Source organism: Atheta coriaria, unplaced genomic scaffold, assembly GCF_025399875.1.
Source record: "Atheta coriaria isolate IRGN ID8LTWV9N9 unplaced genomic scaffold, Caltech_Dcor_3.1 hic_scaffold_9_pilon, whole genome shotgun sequence".
Classification (NCBI taxonomy): domain Eukaryota; kingdom Metazoa; phylum Arthropoda; class Insecta; order Coleoptera; family Staphylinidae; genus Dalotia; species Dalotia coriaria.
This window is the reverse complement of record NW_027045451.1, coordinates 14,179,431-14,197,469: the sequence shown is the minus strand read 5'-3', so window position 1 is coordinate 14,197,469 and position 18,039 is coordinate 14,179,431. Positions and strand designations below refer to the sequence as shown.

The window sequence follows — 18,039 nt, the reverse complement described above, 5'->3', positions numbered from 1 at the left end:
GATAGCAAAAAGAACTAACTTGGGGATTTAAGAACGGCAACTGTTTTAAAATTAATGTACACAAGTCTTTCTCCAAACTGAATATTTTCGCCAAATTCTCGTTTATTATAACGTAATTCGGTAATTATGGCTGGTGTTTTATTTGAAGACATCTTTAATGTTAAAGACATCGACCCAGAAGGCAAAAAATTCGATCGTGGTGAGTTCATTTTCCAACAAATTACTACGCCGTGGGTTTTTGAGGTTAACTTTAGATATTTATGTTCCTGAAATGTATCAAATACAACGTGCTTTTAAACAATTTAAACAATTAAAAAAGAAGAGTTTAAATCTTTATAGATATTAGTTAAGGCATGTATAGTTCTTGCATACTATTGTCCAGCATCCCTTAAATGTCAATTAAAATGAGGCGCAGGAGCCTTGCATGGTAACAGTTCACGCTTTACGAAAATAGGGTAAACGTCAGCGTGGAAACGCCTGAATGTCTGAAGTCCTGATATTGAGAGGATCCAGAAAGGTGCACTCATGCGTCTTCTATGATATCTCCGGCCTTCAAACGTTTCCAACTCGGAAACTAAGCTCAAAACTTAAATCATCTAACAGGATTAACTTGGGCAGAATTCAATTATGACAATATATCGGGATTATTATTAAAAGTAATATTAATAATCAGCTGTATTTGCAAAATATGACAGCATATTTGACGACCAATTCTCACGCGCAGAATTATTTTGGCGGTTGGGATTTTTCCCCTCTTTAATTCTCATTCGCTGGACAGCCTGCTTGGAATAGTAGGTATATACCTACCTATTTGTGCAGCAAGCAGGCTGCGCCTCCCGCTCGCACCAATGCAATTTGCAGTGAGCGTTGCATGTGCACGATGCGCGAGAGGGAAACTGCGCGGATCGCAGCCAAGCAGTCAACAGAGCTGGTGGAACAGATCGATCCAGCTCGTGCGTTCTTGATGACGGTCAAGGGCACCGGGTCTAGGTCGCGGTGGAACATGCTGGAACAACACGGGCCCGCGTCCTTTTCCTCATTCCGCGCGTCCTTTTCGCCATTTTCATTCGCTATTACATTCTATTGAAACGCTCAACTACATATTGAAACAATATTGTTTTAAAAAGGGGGAGGCATTTTCAATTACCAAATAGTTATTATATTAACATAAGAGCAATGTGCATTATTATTATTATTAATAGTATATTCTTCCTCCTAAATAATGGTTATTGGCGTTGAAATGACTCAAAAACCTCATTATAAGTTTTGATCAACCTTGTATCGATGTCGGGGCCTCTCCATCGCGCACTCAATGCGCTATGCAGTACACATGCACAATTTTATTGCGCCGTTGAACTTCCGCTAGCCGCAATATTCATTCATTGCCATCGAAATTTTTGAAATTACACTCAATGAACTTATTCAATGTTTACAATAAATTTTTGCACACAAACATAGCAACAGATAATGATGCAAAGTGCCTACATAGACGTTTAAATAGCATTTGGTTGTGAAATGTTTCTTTGCGATATCATCGCTCCGCCTGCTATAGGTGGATGATTACAGCGTCATACAGCAACGACGCGCCGGTGTGCCTTGCGCCGTCCGTCGTTCGTTTCAAGTGCGTAGTTCTCGGCCGACGCGCGCGATCTCCGCGGAAAGTACACGGACATGCACTGAGCTCTCGCGCACACATCATCGACATTCACACACGGCGAAGTGTCTCTCAGGTTCCTCTCGCCTTCAAGCCAACCACCAAAGTCATTCATCTGCACACCTCACTTGTCCAGACGATTTTGTTTCCACGTTTTTGAATCGGCGGAAAGTCGATGGCGGTTCTATCAACTTGCACAACATTCTTGGTAATATTACGGCGTAGAGATAAGAAAGGTGCGGGATAACAAATGTAATATTGGTGAGTAAAATATTATTATTACAATAATTGAGAACTGCGCGAGAAATGCGGAGAAATAGTTAATGCGTAAATATCGGACGTATAGTGGTCGCCATTTTGTATTGTTGTCATATCTGCTCGTTGGATACAAGTTACATACAATCGATCGATTTTATTACGGGACAGAAATAGATCAATGATTACTAATGCTTAATTTTATCAAGGCTTAACTCGTATAATTATTATCACGCTTTTTTTTCATCCAAACTTGTAAATTGTATAGTAATTGACCAAAACAACAACAACATGTTAGAAACGCGAGAAACACGGATGTGGGACGTTTTTGGCACGCACACACGCGTATGTAACATTTACAGTATTCGAAATCGAAGCTGAGTTCTACATTCTGACGCACATTGACTCGCAAAAGATAAATTACTCATACATTTTGAGCGCCAACGATTCGCAGATATTTACATATGTATATTAGCATGCGCAAGAAAAAATAACAACAAAATCAACGCGCCGGAACTTTGCGTTACCATAAAAGTCGCAATCAATTCAAAACTAATTACGGCGTGAAGTGCTGCGTGCATGTGTGTGTATGTGGATAAGATGGAATGAGTAATGGCTAGAAATGACGCGGATGTCTTGTGTCAAGTAATATTACAATCACCATCACGTGGTGTGAAAATTTTTAGTCACAATAACAAAACCATCTTTCTGCTGGTTCAACCACACTTTTGTGATTGTCTGAATGAGTAAAAATAACGTCAGTGCGTACCTGAATCAACGAACAGAGAGGCCTTGACATATTTCAAGTTTTATTGAGACAATTACCTTATGGTGTAAATACGCAAGCATTCACGCATTTTATTATGGTTGATGCGATTTTTCCCCGGCATGGAAACTCTGAATTAAAGCGACATTACAATTCGTAGGTAAATTTTATTTGTTTTGAGCTCTTGCTTGCATCAACCCCAAAGTAAGGCATATTTTCTCATGAATATGCAAGAAAATATTTTTGATGTAGTTAACAGGTAAGTCTATTGTTCTTTGCATTCTCTGCTAGGATGAAAGGCGATACTGTTGTTGTTATTCAATATTCTAATTGAATGGCACCGCCAACTAAACTGTTGTTTTTCTTGTTATTCTCTTGCATGAAAAACAACGGACTTTATCATAGATAAATTGCACAATATTACGTAATATGAAGATGTTGCATATGATTAAAAACATAAAAAGTAAAAAAATATATCAGTGTTCTTCGCGCAGAAAATGCATAGTGCCATAGGCGCGGCGGAAATGGAGGCGTTTATATCACACTGCGCGACGAGCTTGCTCTCGCGATCAATATTGAATCTCAGCGCGCGTGGGCGCGACAAAGATCGTACCTTTTGGCCAACACACTGCATGCGCAGCGTGTCGTTCGTCCTGCTCCTGATAACAGCGTTCGAATTCAATGAAAGGATTCGAATTGGATGCGAATGAATATTGGTCTGCGGTGTGTGTGCGTCAGGTGTCACTTTTAGATGTATTCGCAGATGTGCAGGTGTAATGCACACATTCTCATTCTTGGGATTGAAATAGAATTGATTTAAATATAAACTTGTTAACAATTAATCTGGGAACAAATTGTGAAACAAATATGTGTCTAAAAGCGGTGTTACTAAGCCTGCTTAGTAAGTAGTACTTACTTACCTAGCGTGTTTGTAGCATGCACGGCACGAAATTCTATTATTAAACTTTACGCCACGAATGCATTCGCGGGTACTGGTACTTTTGGCTCGTTTGTAATTTACGTCAGTTTTTGCATGAATATTTCATATTCTCTTCAAAAATTTGTTGCGGAGAATCAGCCGAAGCATTTAAATGAATTTTAATTGCTTGTATATCTTTGTCTGTCGTTGATAATGTAAATTCCAGCAGGATGGTTGAGGTTACAGTGTTTGATGGTTTATCTTATGTTGGATCTTTTGTTACGCAGATTTCGAATTCGCGGCTATTAGGTGTTTTGCACATAATGACCTCTTCTTTTTAGAGGGTCACGAGGTATGACGTTAGAAGCCTTCGTTTCGATCATCTTAAAAATGTTATGTACCTACTCATTTGTTCTAGTCTAGAATTTTTAAGATCTTATTTGTTGTTAGCTCTTCTTTGGTATTTAATTACATTACATAAATTCATTCCTAAAGTACACGCCGAATTTATAATATCTAATTATTTTTAACATGAATGTAACATGTATGCAAGCATTTACAAATAACACTTTTTTTAATCATATGGCTAATTTTTATTATTATTACGATTATTTTTACGATTATTGGCGCTTTGTTATATTTAAATTATAAATTTCCGATATTCGAGTAATCAATCAATGACCGAACAATCCAGTTTCTGGGTAAATTTATGTACACATTGTGGCGAATCTGTATAACCTTGTATAATAATACAGTCACATATTGTGGCAATAAATTCAGACAGGTTTGTTATTGTTCGGAAAATAATCCCTTTTATGTTTTTCTGTTTATATAAAACGAAATGTGATCTCTGGCTTACTTTTTCATCATATTTTTTCTTTGTCGGTAGTGATAATCACTTCAATTTAGTTACGCTCAAATGGGCAATTAGCTGAAATTGTTAATCGAGGATTGTCGGTGCGTAACGCACCTCGACGATTCGCACCGACGGCTTAGATCCGACTTGTAATTGCGATTTTCACTCAGTGGTCACAGCTCGGGCGTGAACTTACTATGATTGATCGCTTTTAGATTCATACATTAACCATACCATTGCACGCTCACCATCATTTTTATTTCGGAAATATGTTATAAATATTAAAGATATTGATGACTCTCGTCTTATTATTGTTTCAGTGAGTCGACTGCACTGTGAATCAGAATCTTTCAAAATGGATCTCATTTTGGACATCAACTCCTGGCTGTATCCAATGGAACTTGGTAAGTTGCAAAAATTATACATTTCGTTGATGATTACATATTTAAATAAATGTCGCCATTAAATATTGATTCATGTCAAAACACTACGTGCATTCATCGCTTGCGAAAAATTTGTATGCGTCCTTGATGAATATTTGTACCTAGAACGAACGAGACTTTGATTGGTACAGTAAAAAAGAAGCCTGCGTTGCACCGAACAGCTGACATAACCCTGAGTGCGCAGCTAATTTTAAACTTGAAAATCGTACATGAAAACTACATAAGTAGCCGAATAACTTTATTCAGTTCGCATATTTTTTGAATTTCGTTTTAAAATACATTTATAGAAAATCTAATATTCTCGGATTTAAAGCGTGTTGTGTTTTTTGGAGTACCTAAATACATTGTCGTTGACAGGGTGAGTTTGGCATTATAGGCGCGCACTGACAAAGGTTAAAGGTGAATAAATACATATTTAGGTCACATCGCCACTGGGTGATGCTCTGCCATTATTGCTTGTAGTGCGTCAACGCTGTGATGAGGTCTATTCACTAATTTAATAATTTTATTGAAATGTCTGTGATGCCGTAAGTAGTATCCGGTACTGCGCCAAATAATTTCGTATGAACCGTGGATGGTTGTCGATGGGATTTTCCGATAGGTCGTTCCTTTTTTCTGTCGGCACTGACAATACCTAAATTATGCATGAGTCATATTTGGATGGGCGTGTTCCTTACGCATGTCCATTTAGCAGTCGCGACGCATTTCGATAAAAGTCGAGCACCACGCTGGAGCAACGCTGCAAGCGGGCAGGCTGGCGGACAGCGGCGCGCAGTCGAGAAAGGGCCTAACGTCGTTACTGTAATCTAGGTCAGTGACGTGACGAGCCAACGCGGCGCGCCGACTCGCGAATGGAAACCTGCCGGCGCCGATGAACGAGAAAACGCGCCGGAATGCACCTGTAATATAAATTTAGGAGGAATAATAAAATGCGCCGGAAGAATTTCGAACTGCATGCATTTGAGACGACGCGATGAGGAAATATTAGTAATGTCCCAGATCAAACCTTGCCGCGGTGGCGGTGCAAGGAAAGTAGCGACGAAGATGGAAGAAGCTCAAATATCGATTATATTTTATGCTCGTCCACATTGCCGATTACGTACATTTTAGAGCGAGTACATCTAGCAGCAGAGGAGTGCATGCTGCAAAAGTGCAGGTATTTGTGCCGGTCGTGGTGCAATGATGATGATGATGACTGCAATGTTGCATTCACGGACGTAGCGAAAGCCAGCCGCGGCCGGACATCAATGTCGAAGGCAGGAGCAGGGGAATAGCAGCATCGCGCCAGCTAGCAGTGCGCGCTAAATCAGCTTCAAAGTTGTGTGCTGTGTGCGCCTACTGCTGCCGCGGCGTACGTGTGCGACGCATCCAAGTTCAATGCCAAGGTTGGGCCGGGCGCCTGCGCGTCCTGCGATTCCTGCTTCGCGGCCGCCTTACCGGGGCCTCCTGGACATTGCGTAACACACCGCCAGTACCGCCGCCACGTCTGCACCGACCGACCAACCAGCACCAGTGCCAGCGAACGAAGACAGCAGGCGCGCTCACATCAAAATATTATTTATTTACGTGCCGACTACGCCAATGTCAGCTAACCAACCAACCCAACAACATTGGAGCTGGTAGACTAACATTCTGAATTGACTTCGACAGTCAGGGCATATTTTTGCAATATTTTTCAACAATGTTGACGAATTCGAACTCAGTCAGTCGCCGCCTACCTGTCTGACGGTGTGCGTCGCAGCGCAGCGCGGCTAACGTTGTTTGATTGTGTTGCGGGTACAATATGGAAATCCTGCTGCAGTCAGGACGATTAAGTGCATTCGTCGCAGCTGCGAGGCAACAACAAATGCAGCCCGGATGACAAGACCCGAGATGAATTTCGTTGAAGACTAATGCGGCGTAGATACAGCACAGCGAATTGGAAAATTAAGTTTTCGATCAAGGTGATTTTCATTATTTCCTAATTATTGTACTCACGCCACCACATACACATAGAAAATTTTGATTTTTATTCAACTTGTGCGGTATTTTGCTGTTTGTTGTGTGTACTTTTCGTCAATTCGCGCACGAGTAGTGTGCACAAGCTACCAACACATAACGACGACGCAACGCGGGCCAAGGTCGACGGAGTTTTTTTTTTTATTATTTAATACTACGTGTTTCGATATTTTAACACGTCGGGTTTCGTTTGCGAATAGGTTGGTTACAACAATCGTTAGTTTAGTATAAATTTCTATCGCGATCAATGTTTTTGCGCCGAATTCCGGCGCAATATGCCAAGAAATCTGATGCAGACACATTTGGCATATGTACGTACCACACCACAGCCGGAAAGCGCGCAAGCAATTTGGCAATGTTGATAATGCTGGCGTATTTAGCTTTATTGCCATTGCATTGCTTCGAAAAAATGCAAACTGACTGTGCAACATATTATGTGTGTGTAGAGATAAATAAATTGTAGGTAACTTGGAAGGAAATTACACTGGGGCCCGACTTTAGGCCCCGACTCGCCGCGCCGCATCGTAACAAGCGCGTCGAATTATGTATGAAACTCGTTGCAATCGTGGACCGCCTGGCAACAACAAAAAACACCACACCACACAACGATGTGTTGTTGGTCGCAAATCGCGGCACGTGATCACAACATAATGTGCATGCGAACCTGCTATTCAAGCAAATTGCACATTCGGCGAGAGGAGCACCAACAAACCGCAAGTTCTAAATCCCGTTTACACTCGAGCTGATTACAAGAAATGCGTATTAATTAAATGTCTAGAACGCTACACTACCAAAAATATGTATGCATAGTATTATGGAGCATAAAAGGACAATGCCAATTTAAGGACATTCAATCGATATTGAATTCGAAAGGCTTCCCTCGTTCTAAATATAACCGAATGAGATTGACATTTCTCACAAAGCGCCAACATGGAAGTTTTTTTTTGAAAATTTCATTTTATTCTGACCTAAGTATGCACATGTAATTAATAGAGCGCAATAATAATACCGTTGGTGAGTCTTGTGATCGGTAACAGTAAACTACGACCTGTGTGAGTCTTAATAAAAGCCATGTAGCTTAGACTTGGATTTACCCGTGTTATTTTCGTGTCCGGTTAGGTATTTCTCGTTTTCCAACCGATAATTCGTTTATAAAATTAGCCGAAACGGCACCGTGCAGGTATGGTGGAAAAACTGGCGCCCTGGTTAATAATACTGCCATGCGTAGCGTCCGCACGTCATCGACAATGGCAGAGGCGGTGAATGGAGAATAAGCGCTCGTGAGGTTTCTGCACTGTTCATGCGGGCCGAAAATGGCACACGAAACCGTTTGTTGATCGAACAATTACACCGCTTTTTAGATGTTGTGTTTTTTTTAAATAATAAACTTTAAATAAATAATGTCGGTTGTGGTTCAGATTCGGTTGCATACATCATCCCAGGGAAATCGATGATGATTTGCGTAGGTGCGTTGATTTACGCAGCAGGAACCGCCCTGGCTCGAATTTATCTTAACCAAAGTTTTATGAAACGTGAAATTTTATTTTTTATCTTGATAACCACATTTGGAGCAATAATTTTAGCTGTGGAAGAAAATCAGCTCAATTTTAACACGTAGTGACAAAAAACATGTTGCGCAATGTGACCATAATGTTTTGTTTACTATCTCCGTCCTTTTCACGTCGCGAATGTAGTGCACGGCGTAGTAGTCAGCGTTCTCGAAAATTCCGCCGCTTTCGCTCTCAAAGGACGAGCCACCACATTTCGGGCTGTGCTATTGATTCGCGCCGGCATCGAATTTGTTGTTTTGTGCTGTGAGTTAGGGAAGGGGTTGTAGGATCGGTGGAGGAGGGTTGCGTTTGCCCTAGTCCCGCGTGCATTTTCGCGTCACCGTCATGAAACTTGTGCTGGTCCTGCCCAGTGCAACCGCTGGTTTCCATGTACGCGAGTATACTTGTAGATACGCGCGCGCGCGCGCAGCTTATTGATCGCTATAGGGGCGAGTGCACCACCACGGTAGCACGAGCGCCATCGCAAGGCGTTTTTCCGGCAACATGCGGCACGTTGGACGGTTTCCATGTGTGCGATAAAGAGAACAACATCAGCTGATATATGTGTGTGTGTATAAAAGGGCGAGGCAGGCACAGGCGCAAAGCGCAGTAGAACTTGGAGCTAGCTGGCCGAGTGCTATGAATGACGACTGCAATGTTAAGGACGCAAGGGCAAGGACACCCACACTTATGCAGTTTGTAGAAAATTGCGCGGTGTTTTATTGCTGCTAGTCAAGATTGGTATAAACTAGCATTTATTATACTTTTGATTCATTCATTCACGGGAAATACCAACCCACAAGTTATTTGCTTTAATAATAACAAAAAAATCTTAAAACTTGTTGAGTTAGGAGAATGGATGAAATCAACCTTGATTCGTAGATCTTCAAAATATCCGATTTAACACAGTTCAAAGAACTGCGAATGGTTTTTTAAAGTAATTTAAATATTACAAGGACAGAAATTAGACACGATCAATTTTATTACCTAACATTGTCTTATATTTAGGTTGCATTTGTATTTTCTTGTTCGTTGATACAATAATTTTGGAAACAATCATTTGCGCACGCGCGGTATGAGTTACCTTGTTATATAACGAATCGTATTTTTAGTCAAGGTCAACTTCTGCGTATACCCGCTGCTGCTGCTTGTCTATGGCCTTCTTCTTTCGCGCGAGTTGCGTATTCTTCGCGCACTCAATACACGCGGCTCTGTGTATTCCCATCGCTTAATTCGCAGCCTGGCGGCCAAAGTTACTCACGCCGCCATCCAACCATCAACCGACATCCTTTTCGACATGCCGGGGTTTCTCGTTGAAGACTCGACGTTCTTCACGCCGCCGGATAAGTATGTGTGCGCGAGTGCGGTCGCGGTCGTGGAATTTGAGTCCGCGTTTTACCGCCGCGCCTGTATTGTTTGCGCACGTTCAACGTGCGTTCGCCCGACGCACAATAAACGATTATGTCGGTTCGATCATTGTACGATTTTTATTGTTGGGCGCCTTAAAGGAGCAAGTGCGCGCTGCGCAACGTATTTATATACACTTGAGAAAGACGTGACCGGGGCAACATCTTCGGTTCTGATATAATCGTAATCATGTTTGCGAGGCGAACGAAGGAGATGAAGATGAAATTAGAGAGGATGGCAAAATGATTGTTCAACTTCGGCGTTTTGTAATTGTTGCTGATTGGTATTTGTGCGCTCGAATGCGATGCGGAAATGGGCAGACAACAAAAGGAAGAAGAAGTGATGGTGATGTGGGGCTATAATTTTTTATAATTTCAATTAACTGTACTTAATTGACGACTGGTGTTGAAATACGCATTCTAAGATGCCTAGAAAATATTTGCCGGCATGTTGATTTACACGTACTTACGTTCAACATCTTAAAATACATTTTAGTGGCATTAAACCGAAATGTGCATCTGTTCCAGTTTATCTACGCCGGTGCGCTTGGTTTAAGCGTACAATTAGTTAGTTCATAAGAAAAACTAAATTAAAGGATGAGTATCTAACATTTGCGCAGACTAGCAAGTAGGATAACTGAATCCCAAACCGTGACGAGCAATTAAGTTGTATTAACGTTTTGGGTAAATTTAATCGGATTTGTAATTACGAAACGTGCTATATACATTATAGTAATATTCTTAAATCTTTGAAAACAAAAAAAAAACATACACACACGAAGAATGAACTCGGATAAGTTCAAGGACTATCAAATAAAAACTGCATCGATGAATACAGGATGTGATTTGATATAATTTCAATTTTTAGATAATGTTCATTTTATATCACTTTTCCGTTTGTGGCGTGGAATATGTAATCATCCCGGCAACTGCTTATTATAGTTCTAATCTTTTTTATGCGTAGTTACTCTAAGGATAATTTTTTTATTCGCAGGCGACAAGTTTCGATTAGTACTGGCTACAACACTCCGAGAAGATGGTTACCCGGATGGTAATGATTGGAATCCACACGGAGCGAAAAATAATCAGGGCTCTCGCGCCGCCAGTTTCGAATACGTCATGTCCGGAAAAGTGTATCGTATTGAAGGCGACGAAGCGGCGAATGAACCGTCAAGCCGATTGTAAGTAAACGCATACTTTATTTATAGATATATTTTTATAAATATGTTTAAATGTCTAAAGAGTTTTAAAATTGTATCTGAGCTGCCGGGATCCACCCTGTGTTGACTGTAGCATTAAACAAGTGAACACAGCTGGTGGTATCTCAGTAGCTTGATACGAACACTGCCGCGATTAAAATAGCGACTCGAAGTGGAAAATTCAATGCTCAATGCTCCATCTGTGAGCAAGCGTTGATAGTGGCGTTGGTGGAAAATTCCACGCGTGGCGCTGTGTTGCAACGGAAAATTTTCCACATTCGCGCGCGCGCGCGTTTGTTATATAACGCCGAATTGAAAATGACGTCGCCTGCAATATGCAATAAACAGCAAACGTTTTCGTGGAATTTTTAAAATTTTAATGCATTTAACCATTACTTTATATTCTAGATGTGCGCTAATGAGCATAAGGGTTTTTATTTTTGCGTTTCAGGCATACGTTTGCATCGCGCGAATCACCTTCGCCGTTTTGGCCCACATTAGCAGATTCTGATCTAAATCGGGTGGCCGCGTGTGCGTGTATATACGTAATATTATTAACCCAGCAACGTGCGAGCAGATGCGCTGCGGAGCGTGCTTCGCTCGTTTCGCCATTGTGTCCTTGCATTTTTCGCGTCGTTGTCGCGAAAAATTACTGGCACATGATCCACGCTGTCAGAGTGTGGAATGTGCGTGAACATTGTGAACATGCATATACCTATATATAATAAGTTTAATTTTAAGTAAGTTGTGGTGAACCATATATACCTATATATTTACTTTTGTTATGAAAAGTTATTAAATCATTACAGGTAATGTAAAATGATTGGTACAGATTTTGGTTGCACGGGCCAGACTCGCGGCAAATTGGTTTGCCAAAAGTTGTCCCGTTCTGGCCGCGCGCCGGCTTGTGCGCGACACGAGCGATGATTTTTTTCCCGATTTAATTTACCGACTTGGGTGCGTGTTCGCCGCGTTCTCTCCCGCAGGATCGCCGCGTCGTCCGTTGCATAATGCAGATTGTAGTTATTTAGAGACGTGCCGATGTGGGTTGCTCGTCGTTTACGTTTCGAACGTCCGAACAGTGCGGCCCGCTCAGCTGTTCGAAGTATATCTGAGCTCCTTCTTCTTATCAACGTCGGCCAAAATCTGGATTATCAGTTCAAGTCTGGGAGTTGCATTGGAAAATCAATCCAATCCAGTGTGGAAGTATACGTTTTAGTGCTTTGATAGTGGCTCGTCCCTTTTTTCATATATTATCCTTCCTGTTGAATAATCAGACGCCAAATTAGTCTATAACGTAAAATAATATAACAGTTTGTTGCTATGGTAAAACTTTACCCCGAATGAGACGTTTGGCAGTTGTTTTTTTCTTTGAGTTTAAGTTTACATTTTTTGTAATTTTGGTGTTACGTAAAACATCCGTAATAATATACTATACTATACCATCACATGCGATTTAACGGCTTTCTATTTTTCTTTGGTTTGTTTTTATTAAGCTCTAATTGATGTGCCGTGTGAATGCATGTACCGTGTATTTAACGTGTGCTTTGCTGAGTTTTGATGAGCAAATAAAATCGATCTGTTTGTAGGTTAATACGTCAAATTAGAATCATATTTTGGATAAAGATCGTTTGCGAATATTCCGAAAGTCTTGGGCTGCGTGCCAGAAGCGCGTTTACACTTTCTTTCAGCCATTTGTAAATGCACTATCTGGTACGACACTCCAAGACGACGAACGCTGCCCCCGCTCTCATTCGATACCAATAGCAACAAACAAATTGACTTGACTATCTGAACGAGAATATTGTAGTCAACGCCCTACTACACTCCTCCCTCTCGATTCGCTACAAGATTGATCGATCTCGCCGGTGCAATGGATGATGCACACACATTGCAAAATAAGGTGGCTGCTCGTCATCAACATCATCTAGTTTCAAAAATCTATAATTATCTTTGGGAAATCGCTCGCAGTATGTGCTCGTGCACGCTTTCGCTGTACACTCTTGACGCGCCCATCTTTTTCATTAGAAGTTGTGTGCTTGATAATCTGCGAGTGCATTATGTTAACCTTGATGATAAAATGATAGACACTTAATCGAGTCAAGGACGATCAGTGTTTTATATATAGCTTGTGTTATGCGGCGGTCATTTAAATAAGCCGGGCACTTATCGATAGCACTGTCTCACGGATTACCTAATTTTTGCGGCTACAGTTTGTTGTATACTGTTTATGTACATATTTTTAAGTAATAAATGTCTTTTTGATTATGCGCAAATATTACTGTGTAAAAGTCGTTAATGTACAGTACTTGAAACAAAACTCACATTTCTATTGTTGATCCTTTAATTTCCTATGTTATCACTGCAAGCAATTGCTGCGCCATTTTATTTTTTTGAGTTTGCCAACGAACTATATATTTTTGTAACTTTTTACTTCTTAGAGTTTTAGGTGTTAAAATGACGTTTATCACAGCCTACTTACTAGGGAATAGGCATTGAGAGTCAAGATATCTGGCATACCTTTGATTGAATGAATATTAAATTGCTTAAAATGTAGTCTGCCAAAATACATTATATGTGAACGAAAGTACATTGAAAGCAGTAACGGTGCGTCATCGACGTTTAATATGTCATTTGCGTGAAGCGCAGTTCAGTGTTTGATTAGTGTTGGGCGCGATGGCAGTGTGGTTAGCTGGTTGTGTAGATTTAAATCACGACCACTATCCATGCTACCTTTGTATTCAACATGCTATTCTCTATGCGCTAATTTAATAATAACTTTTTCACTATATATACATTTTTAAATGTTATGATTATGATCCACTTGTATTAAAAGTTGTAATGTTTGCCTGTCATGACCTTGTCTTGAGTTTAATGCTTTTTTTGTTTATTTTTTCAGAGCGGCGTACGTTTCGTTTGGCGGTCTTTTGATGCGATTGCAAGGTGACGCCAACAACCTGCACGGTTTCGAAGTCGATCAGCAAATGTATCTGTTAATGAAGAAGTTGGCCTTCTAGAGTGTTGCTCTCGCAGTGTTACAATTAAATTTAAGATGAATAAAAACGAAATAAACCTTTTTTGTAATATTCAGGAAGTATTATTTTATAAAAAATATTTTCTACAGTTTTCTACATTATGAAAATAGTGTTGACGTAAGTTTAGTGCCATACATGCAACATTAGTTAACATTTTAATGGTATTATAACACAAGCAAGAAAAATTAACCGAATATAAATTACCGTACAATATCTAATCATAACAGGCATTGGAATAATACTATAAATTAATTAATATAATCCGGACGCTTCCTATCCCTATTCCTTGGTGACCGCCTGACTTCCTCATGTAATGCGTTTAATAAATTGGGTTTACCATGGCTTCGCGGAGGAGAATCACCAGCATCTGTAGGAATAGCCTTTGTGTGTTTCTTAATAGGAGTCTTCTTGACTTTCAGCTCACGCAACTCATCTGAATTCATCAACGAACTAGTTGGTGCTTCATTTTCATTTACACCATTGGTATTGGATTCAACGTTCGGCGCATCTTTCTTTTTGGGTTTCCTTTGCCTTGCAGGTTTCTCACGTATTAACGTCGCAATACGCATTTCCTCCGCATTCATTGAACTTGTAGGTGCTTCATTACCATTCATATTGTCGGCAGTAGATGGTACCTGTATATTTTTTGTTTTGGATGCTTTCCCGCGTTTGTTCGAAGAAGCAACGCTGTCGAGATTTGTAGCCGACTTGCGTTTCTTTGGTGAAGTAAATACTAAAGGACTAGATTCTGTTCCACCGACACTTTTAAGACCTTTGAGCAATATTTTGTGCACTTTAGCATAATCTGGTGCTTCATCATGTTTAATACTATTAATAAATGTCAATAGTTCTACAATTGTGCCTCGAACTTCACTATCAAGACATGTGGAAAACTTAGTAATGTTATCCATGAAATTTTCTTTTTCTTGTTGCACACTTTCTGGATTGCTATTCCCTTCCCATGGCAACGTCCCAGTGAGCCAATGAATCATATTGTAAGCCAATATTTCAATATCCCCACGACGCGTTTGCACTGAAACAATATGTATACATAAAAATATCATCATATAAATAACTTAGAAAAGTTAATTATCTTACCTCCATGATGGGCATCTCTACTTAAATACTCAATAGTCCCATTGTGCATTCTCTTTGGATTAGGTACATATTGTGGTTCTGTAGTGAACTTCCCAGCCAAACCAAAATCAACCAAAAACGCACAGTTTGCATCTTTCTCACTCAACAAAATGTTAGCACCTTTAATATCACCATGAATATATCCTTTACTATGGATGTACTCTAATACATCCAACATTTGCATAGCCAATCTGTAAACACAGATAGGTGACAATCTCTTATCATTCATCACAAATAGTTTCCAAATGTCCTGGGGAGCAAACTTTTCCATCACTATAAATCTATACTTTTCATTCTTGTAGGTATGTGACCCTGATGCAATGTAAATTGGCATTCCTAAATGCTTTAACTTCTTCATTTGTTTAAATTCAACAACTAAAATAACACTTATTAGAAATTAATGTTGAAATATAAATAAAATTATGTACCATCTTTTTCTCTGGCACATCTGTTGTAGAAATGCATCTCAACAAAGAGTGGACCATTCTCATGTGGTTCCTAAAATAGATTGTATATAAATATTAATCATATTAATACTTTTAAAAGATAAACTTTACAATTTTTATGACATATTTGTAATCTTTAGTTGAGTTATCACTTGGCCTTGCGGAGTAGATCTCGCCGAACCCGCCTTTACCAATGGATGGGCCAAGAATCCATTGCCTCTTACAAATGTCTTGCAATACTTCGCCCTGTGCTATAGGATCGGGCATTTTGTAACCGTTTGTTTTCTTTTTAGCCGGCGCTTTTTGGTTTCGTCATTTTGCTTCTGTTCAATCAAAATTAACGCTGAAGACAATGAAAGTAACGTAGAATAGTTTAACGATGTACAATTGAGGCAATTCAATTTATACCGGGCCGTAGTTTGCGCGGGTTTTTAACGGACAACTGGTTTGAACTCAAGAAACTTAAGAATAATGTAACGAAAGCTGTGTGCGAGGCACGAGTTGTGTGGAATTAAACGCCTCATAATTCAGCTGCGTTGCCAATCAACCAATAAAGGATTGCAAGTAATCAACACAAGATGGCGCTATAATGCACTTATACGGATTTGAAATAATTTACAAACAGCCCGATTTGGCAAAAGATGTCCGAAAATTAAAAATTATATTTCTACACGATACATATGAAATTCCAAAGAAAATACAAATAAATAAGTAAATATTAAGCATGCTCCATATCTGAATTCAACCCTCTATATGTACAGATTGCAATGAAATGCAATGAAGTAAATTACGTTGATTTCCATTGAATTATTCCATGGACTCTAGTGGACACCTGCATCTGTGCTAATTCTAGCGCATTATCTGATAACGAAATCTTACTTTTTCACATCTAATGGCATGCTTAAACCGTGTTATAACAATTGAACAATTCAACAATAATTTCAATAATATATTATTCTTTTTATTTTTGCAATTTTTATTATCTGGTACAATATGCTTTGACATCCGTTGTTGTATTTAATATTTATGTAGAATATAAAACATTGAAAATTGAATTAACATCGGTTGTGGTCGTATAACTTCGTACGTAATCCATACAATTTCTATAAATACATAACTTATGTTTCCCTAGTGTGTTTTTTGTGAGTAAACTGTAAACTCTAGCAATATAAATTTATCACCGCATCTTCATTTGCGGTACTGATTTAAAATTCGGTGTATTGCGCATTGTTGCCACATAAGGTGTGTTATTGAAGGAGCGCAGGTGGCGCGCGCACCTTGTCCGTGTCGCGCCGAGTTACAGTAAAGAGTTGAATTGAATTTTTCGTAAATCTCCGGCCGTTTACGCGCACGCGAAGTTCCTGTGCACGAGTAGTAGTTACTCTGTTGTTGGTGCAGTTGTGTCGAAAGATGGCCTCGAAAGGTGGATTGAACGACGAGGTGAGTTAAATATCTTCTAATTCTTAATTATAGTGCCAATACTTTGCGACAACCACACTCCTTGAGCGTCCAGTTGAATATTTACACATGGGGCACAACGATTTTGATAAGCGGTATATAAGCGACCGACGGCGGCGAAGTCATTTGCTAACTTCAACAAGTTGGTTACCAAGGCCACGCCTATTTATTGTTTTTATTTAAAACTCTAAGCAAATGTTTGCATGCGTATGATGTCCAACAAGACTTCAGTCTTAACACTTTAAACCCTTCATGCGCCGCATGAGATAATGGTATCTGAATTACAGTGCTAATTATTTGATTGGTTTGTAATAATATTTTATTACGAATGAAGTAATACGGTGCAATGTAGTGTAGACTTACAGGTTAATTTGAATCTTTGATCGTATTATTGGGTGTTGCGTGTGTCAAGCTAAAGAAACCAATAACAAAAAGTGCTCAAAAGTCAATTTTAAGATAGGGAGAACTACTGGAAATTTTATTTGGGCTGTTGCATTGAAATGACGCATTGCTACAATTATAGGAAGCGTGAATCATGCAATCTAGACGGTCACAAGCTTTGTGATAATAGTGTCGACACTAGGCGTTGAAGTTGCAAATGTAACTCTTATAATTTTAATGGAATTAAAGAGTTATTAGAGTTATTTATAATAGAAAATAAGGAATTTATATTACATGTGTAGTTATTCACAAATGCAATTTAAACAAATAAATCTCAGATTACAAAGCTTGCCGCTATATTATTATCCTGATTTAGTGAGTGAATTGGAAAAGTTACTATTCGTATTCATACAGTGTTCTTTATATAAAACTCTTTGACGGGTTGCTATGGGAACCATGTGCAATTTATTGATTCCGTTTTCACGCATCATTTGCATTTTGGAAACCTCCATTATTCATAAATATATCTATGGCCC

General features: G+C 39.5%; 3 protein-coding genes and 2 long non-coding RNA genes across 13 annotated transcripts in view; 2 read left to right on the top strand and 3 right to left on the bottom strand.

Moving 5' to 3' along the window:
- Positions 1–12: 12 nt before the first annotated feature.
- Polr2H (DNA-directed RNA polymerases I, II, and III subunit Rpb8) lies at positions 13–14,132 on the top strand. 5 transcript variants are annotated; one of them, XM_065312575.1, is made up of 5 exons: positions 13–199; positions 4,771–4,854; positions 10,842–11,028; positions 11,498–11,786; positions 11,856–13,322. In XM_065312575.1, exons 1-4 carry the CDS (start codon positions 127–129, stop codon positions 11,769–11,771), a joined length of 618 nt encoding a protein of 205 aa, XP_065168647.1. In that variant the 5' UTR covers positions 13–126; the 3' UTR covers positions 11,772–11,786; positions 11,856–13,322. The 5 variants fall into 5 exon arrangements, with proteins under 5 accessions (XP_065168647.1, XP_065168646.1, XP_065168651.1 ...); XM_065312574.1 differs by having other exon boundaries at positions 11,498–13,322; XM_065312579.1 differs by lacking the exons at positions 11,498–11,786; positions 11,856–13,322 and adding an exon at positions 13,946–14,132 and having other exon boundaries at positions 18–199.
- LOC135799458 (uncharacterized) lies at positions 5,119–7,361 on the bottom strand. Its single transcript, XR_010550006.1, has 3 exons — positions 5,997–7,361; positions 5,571–5,792; positions 5,119–5,517 (listed from the first exon to the last, which is right to left on the bottom strand). It is a non-coding gene; the product is annotated as an uncharacterized lncRNA (long non-coding RNA).
- On the bottom strand, positions 11,792–13,555 carry LOC135799459 (uncharacterized). Its single transcript, XR_010550007.1, has 2 exons — positions 13,372–13,555; positions 11,792–12,308 (listed from the first exon to the last, which is right to left on the bottom strand). It is a non-coding gene; the product is annotated as an uncharacterized lncRNA (long non-coding RNA).
- A 91-nt stretch (positions 14,133–14,223) lies between the features above and the next one.
- Positions 14,224–16,203, bottom strand: ball (nucleosomal histone kinase 1). 2 transcript variants are annotated; one of them, XM_065312572.1, is made up of 5 exons: positions 16,073–16,203; positions 15,776–16,007; positions 15,647–15,716; positions 15,180–15,593; positions 14,224–15,114 (listed from the first exon to the last, which is right to left on the bottom strand). In XM_065312572.1, exons 2-5 carry the CDS (start codon positions 15,929–15,931, stop codon positions 14,330–14,332), a joined length of 1,425 nt encoding a protein of 474 aa, XP_065168644.1. In that variant the 5' UTR covers positions 15,932–16,007; positions 16,073–16,203; the 3' UTR covers positions 14,224–14,329. The 2 variants fall into 2 exon arrangements, with proteins under 2 accessions (XP_065168644.1, XP_065168643.1); XM_065312571.1 differs by having other exon boundaries at positions 15,776–16,194.
- Positions 16,204–16,951: 748 nt separating this feature from the next.
- Atpalpha (sodium/potassium-transporting ATPase subunit alpha) overlaps positions 16,952–18,039 on the top strand; it is a 33,427-nt gene continuing 32,339 nt past the window's right edge. For 2 of the 4 annotated variants that reach the window (XM_065311214.1, XM_065311213.1), the window contains exon 1: positions 16,952–17,104. In XM_065311214.1, coding sequence (XP_065167286.1) covers positions 17,075–17,104 — 30 coding nt within the window. In that variant the 5' untranslated portion in view covers positions 16,952–17,074. The remainder of the gene's footprint in view (positions 17,105–18,039) is intronic. The other 2 variants (XM_065311212.1, XM_065311219.1) reach the window with 2 other exon arrangements.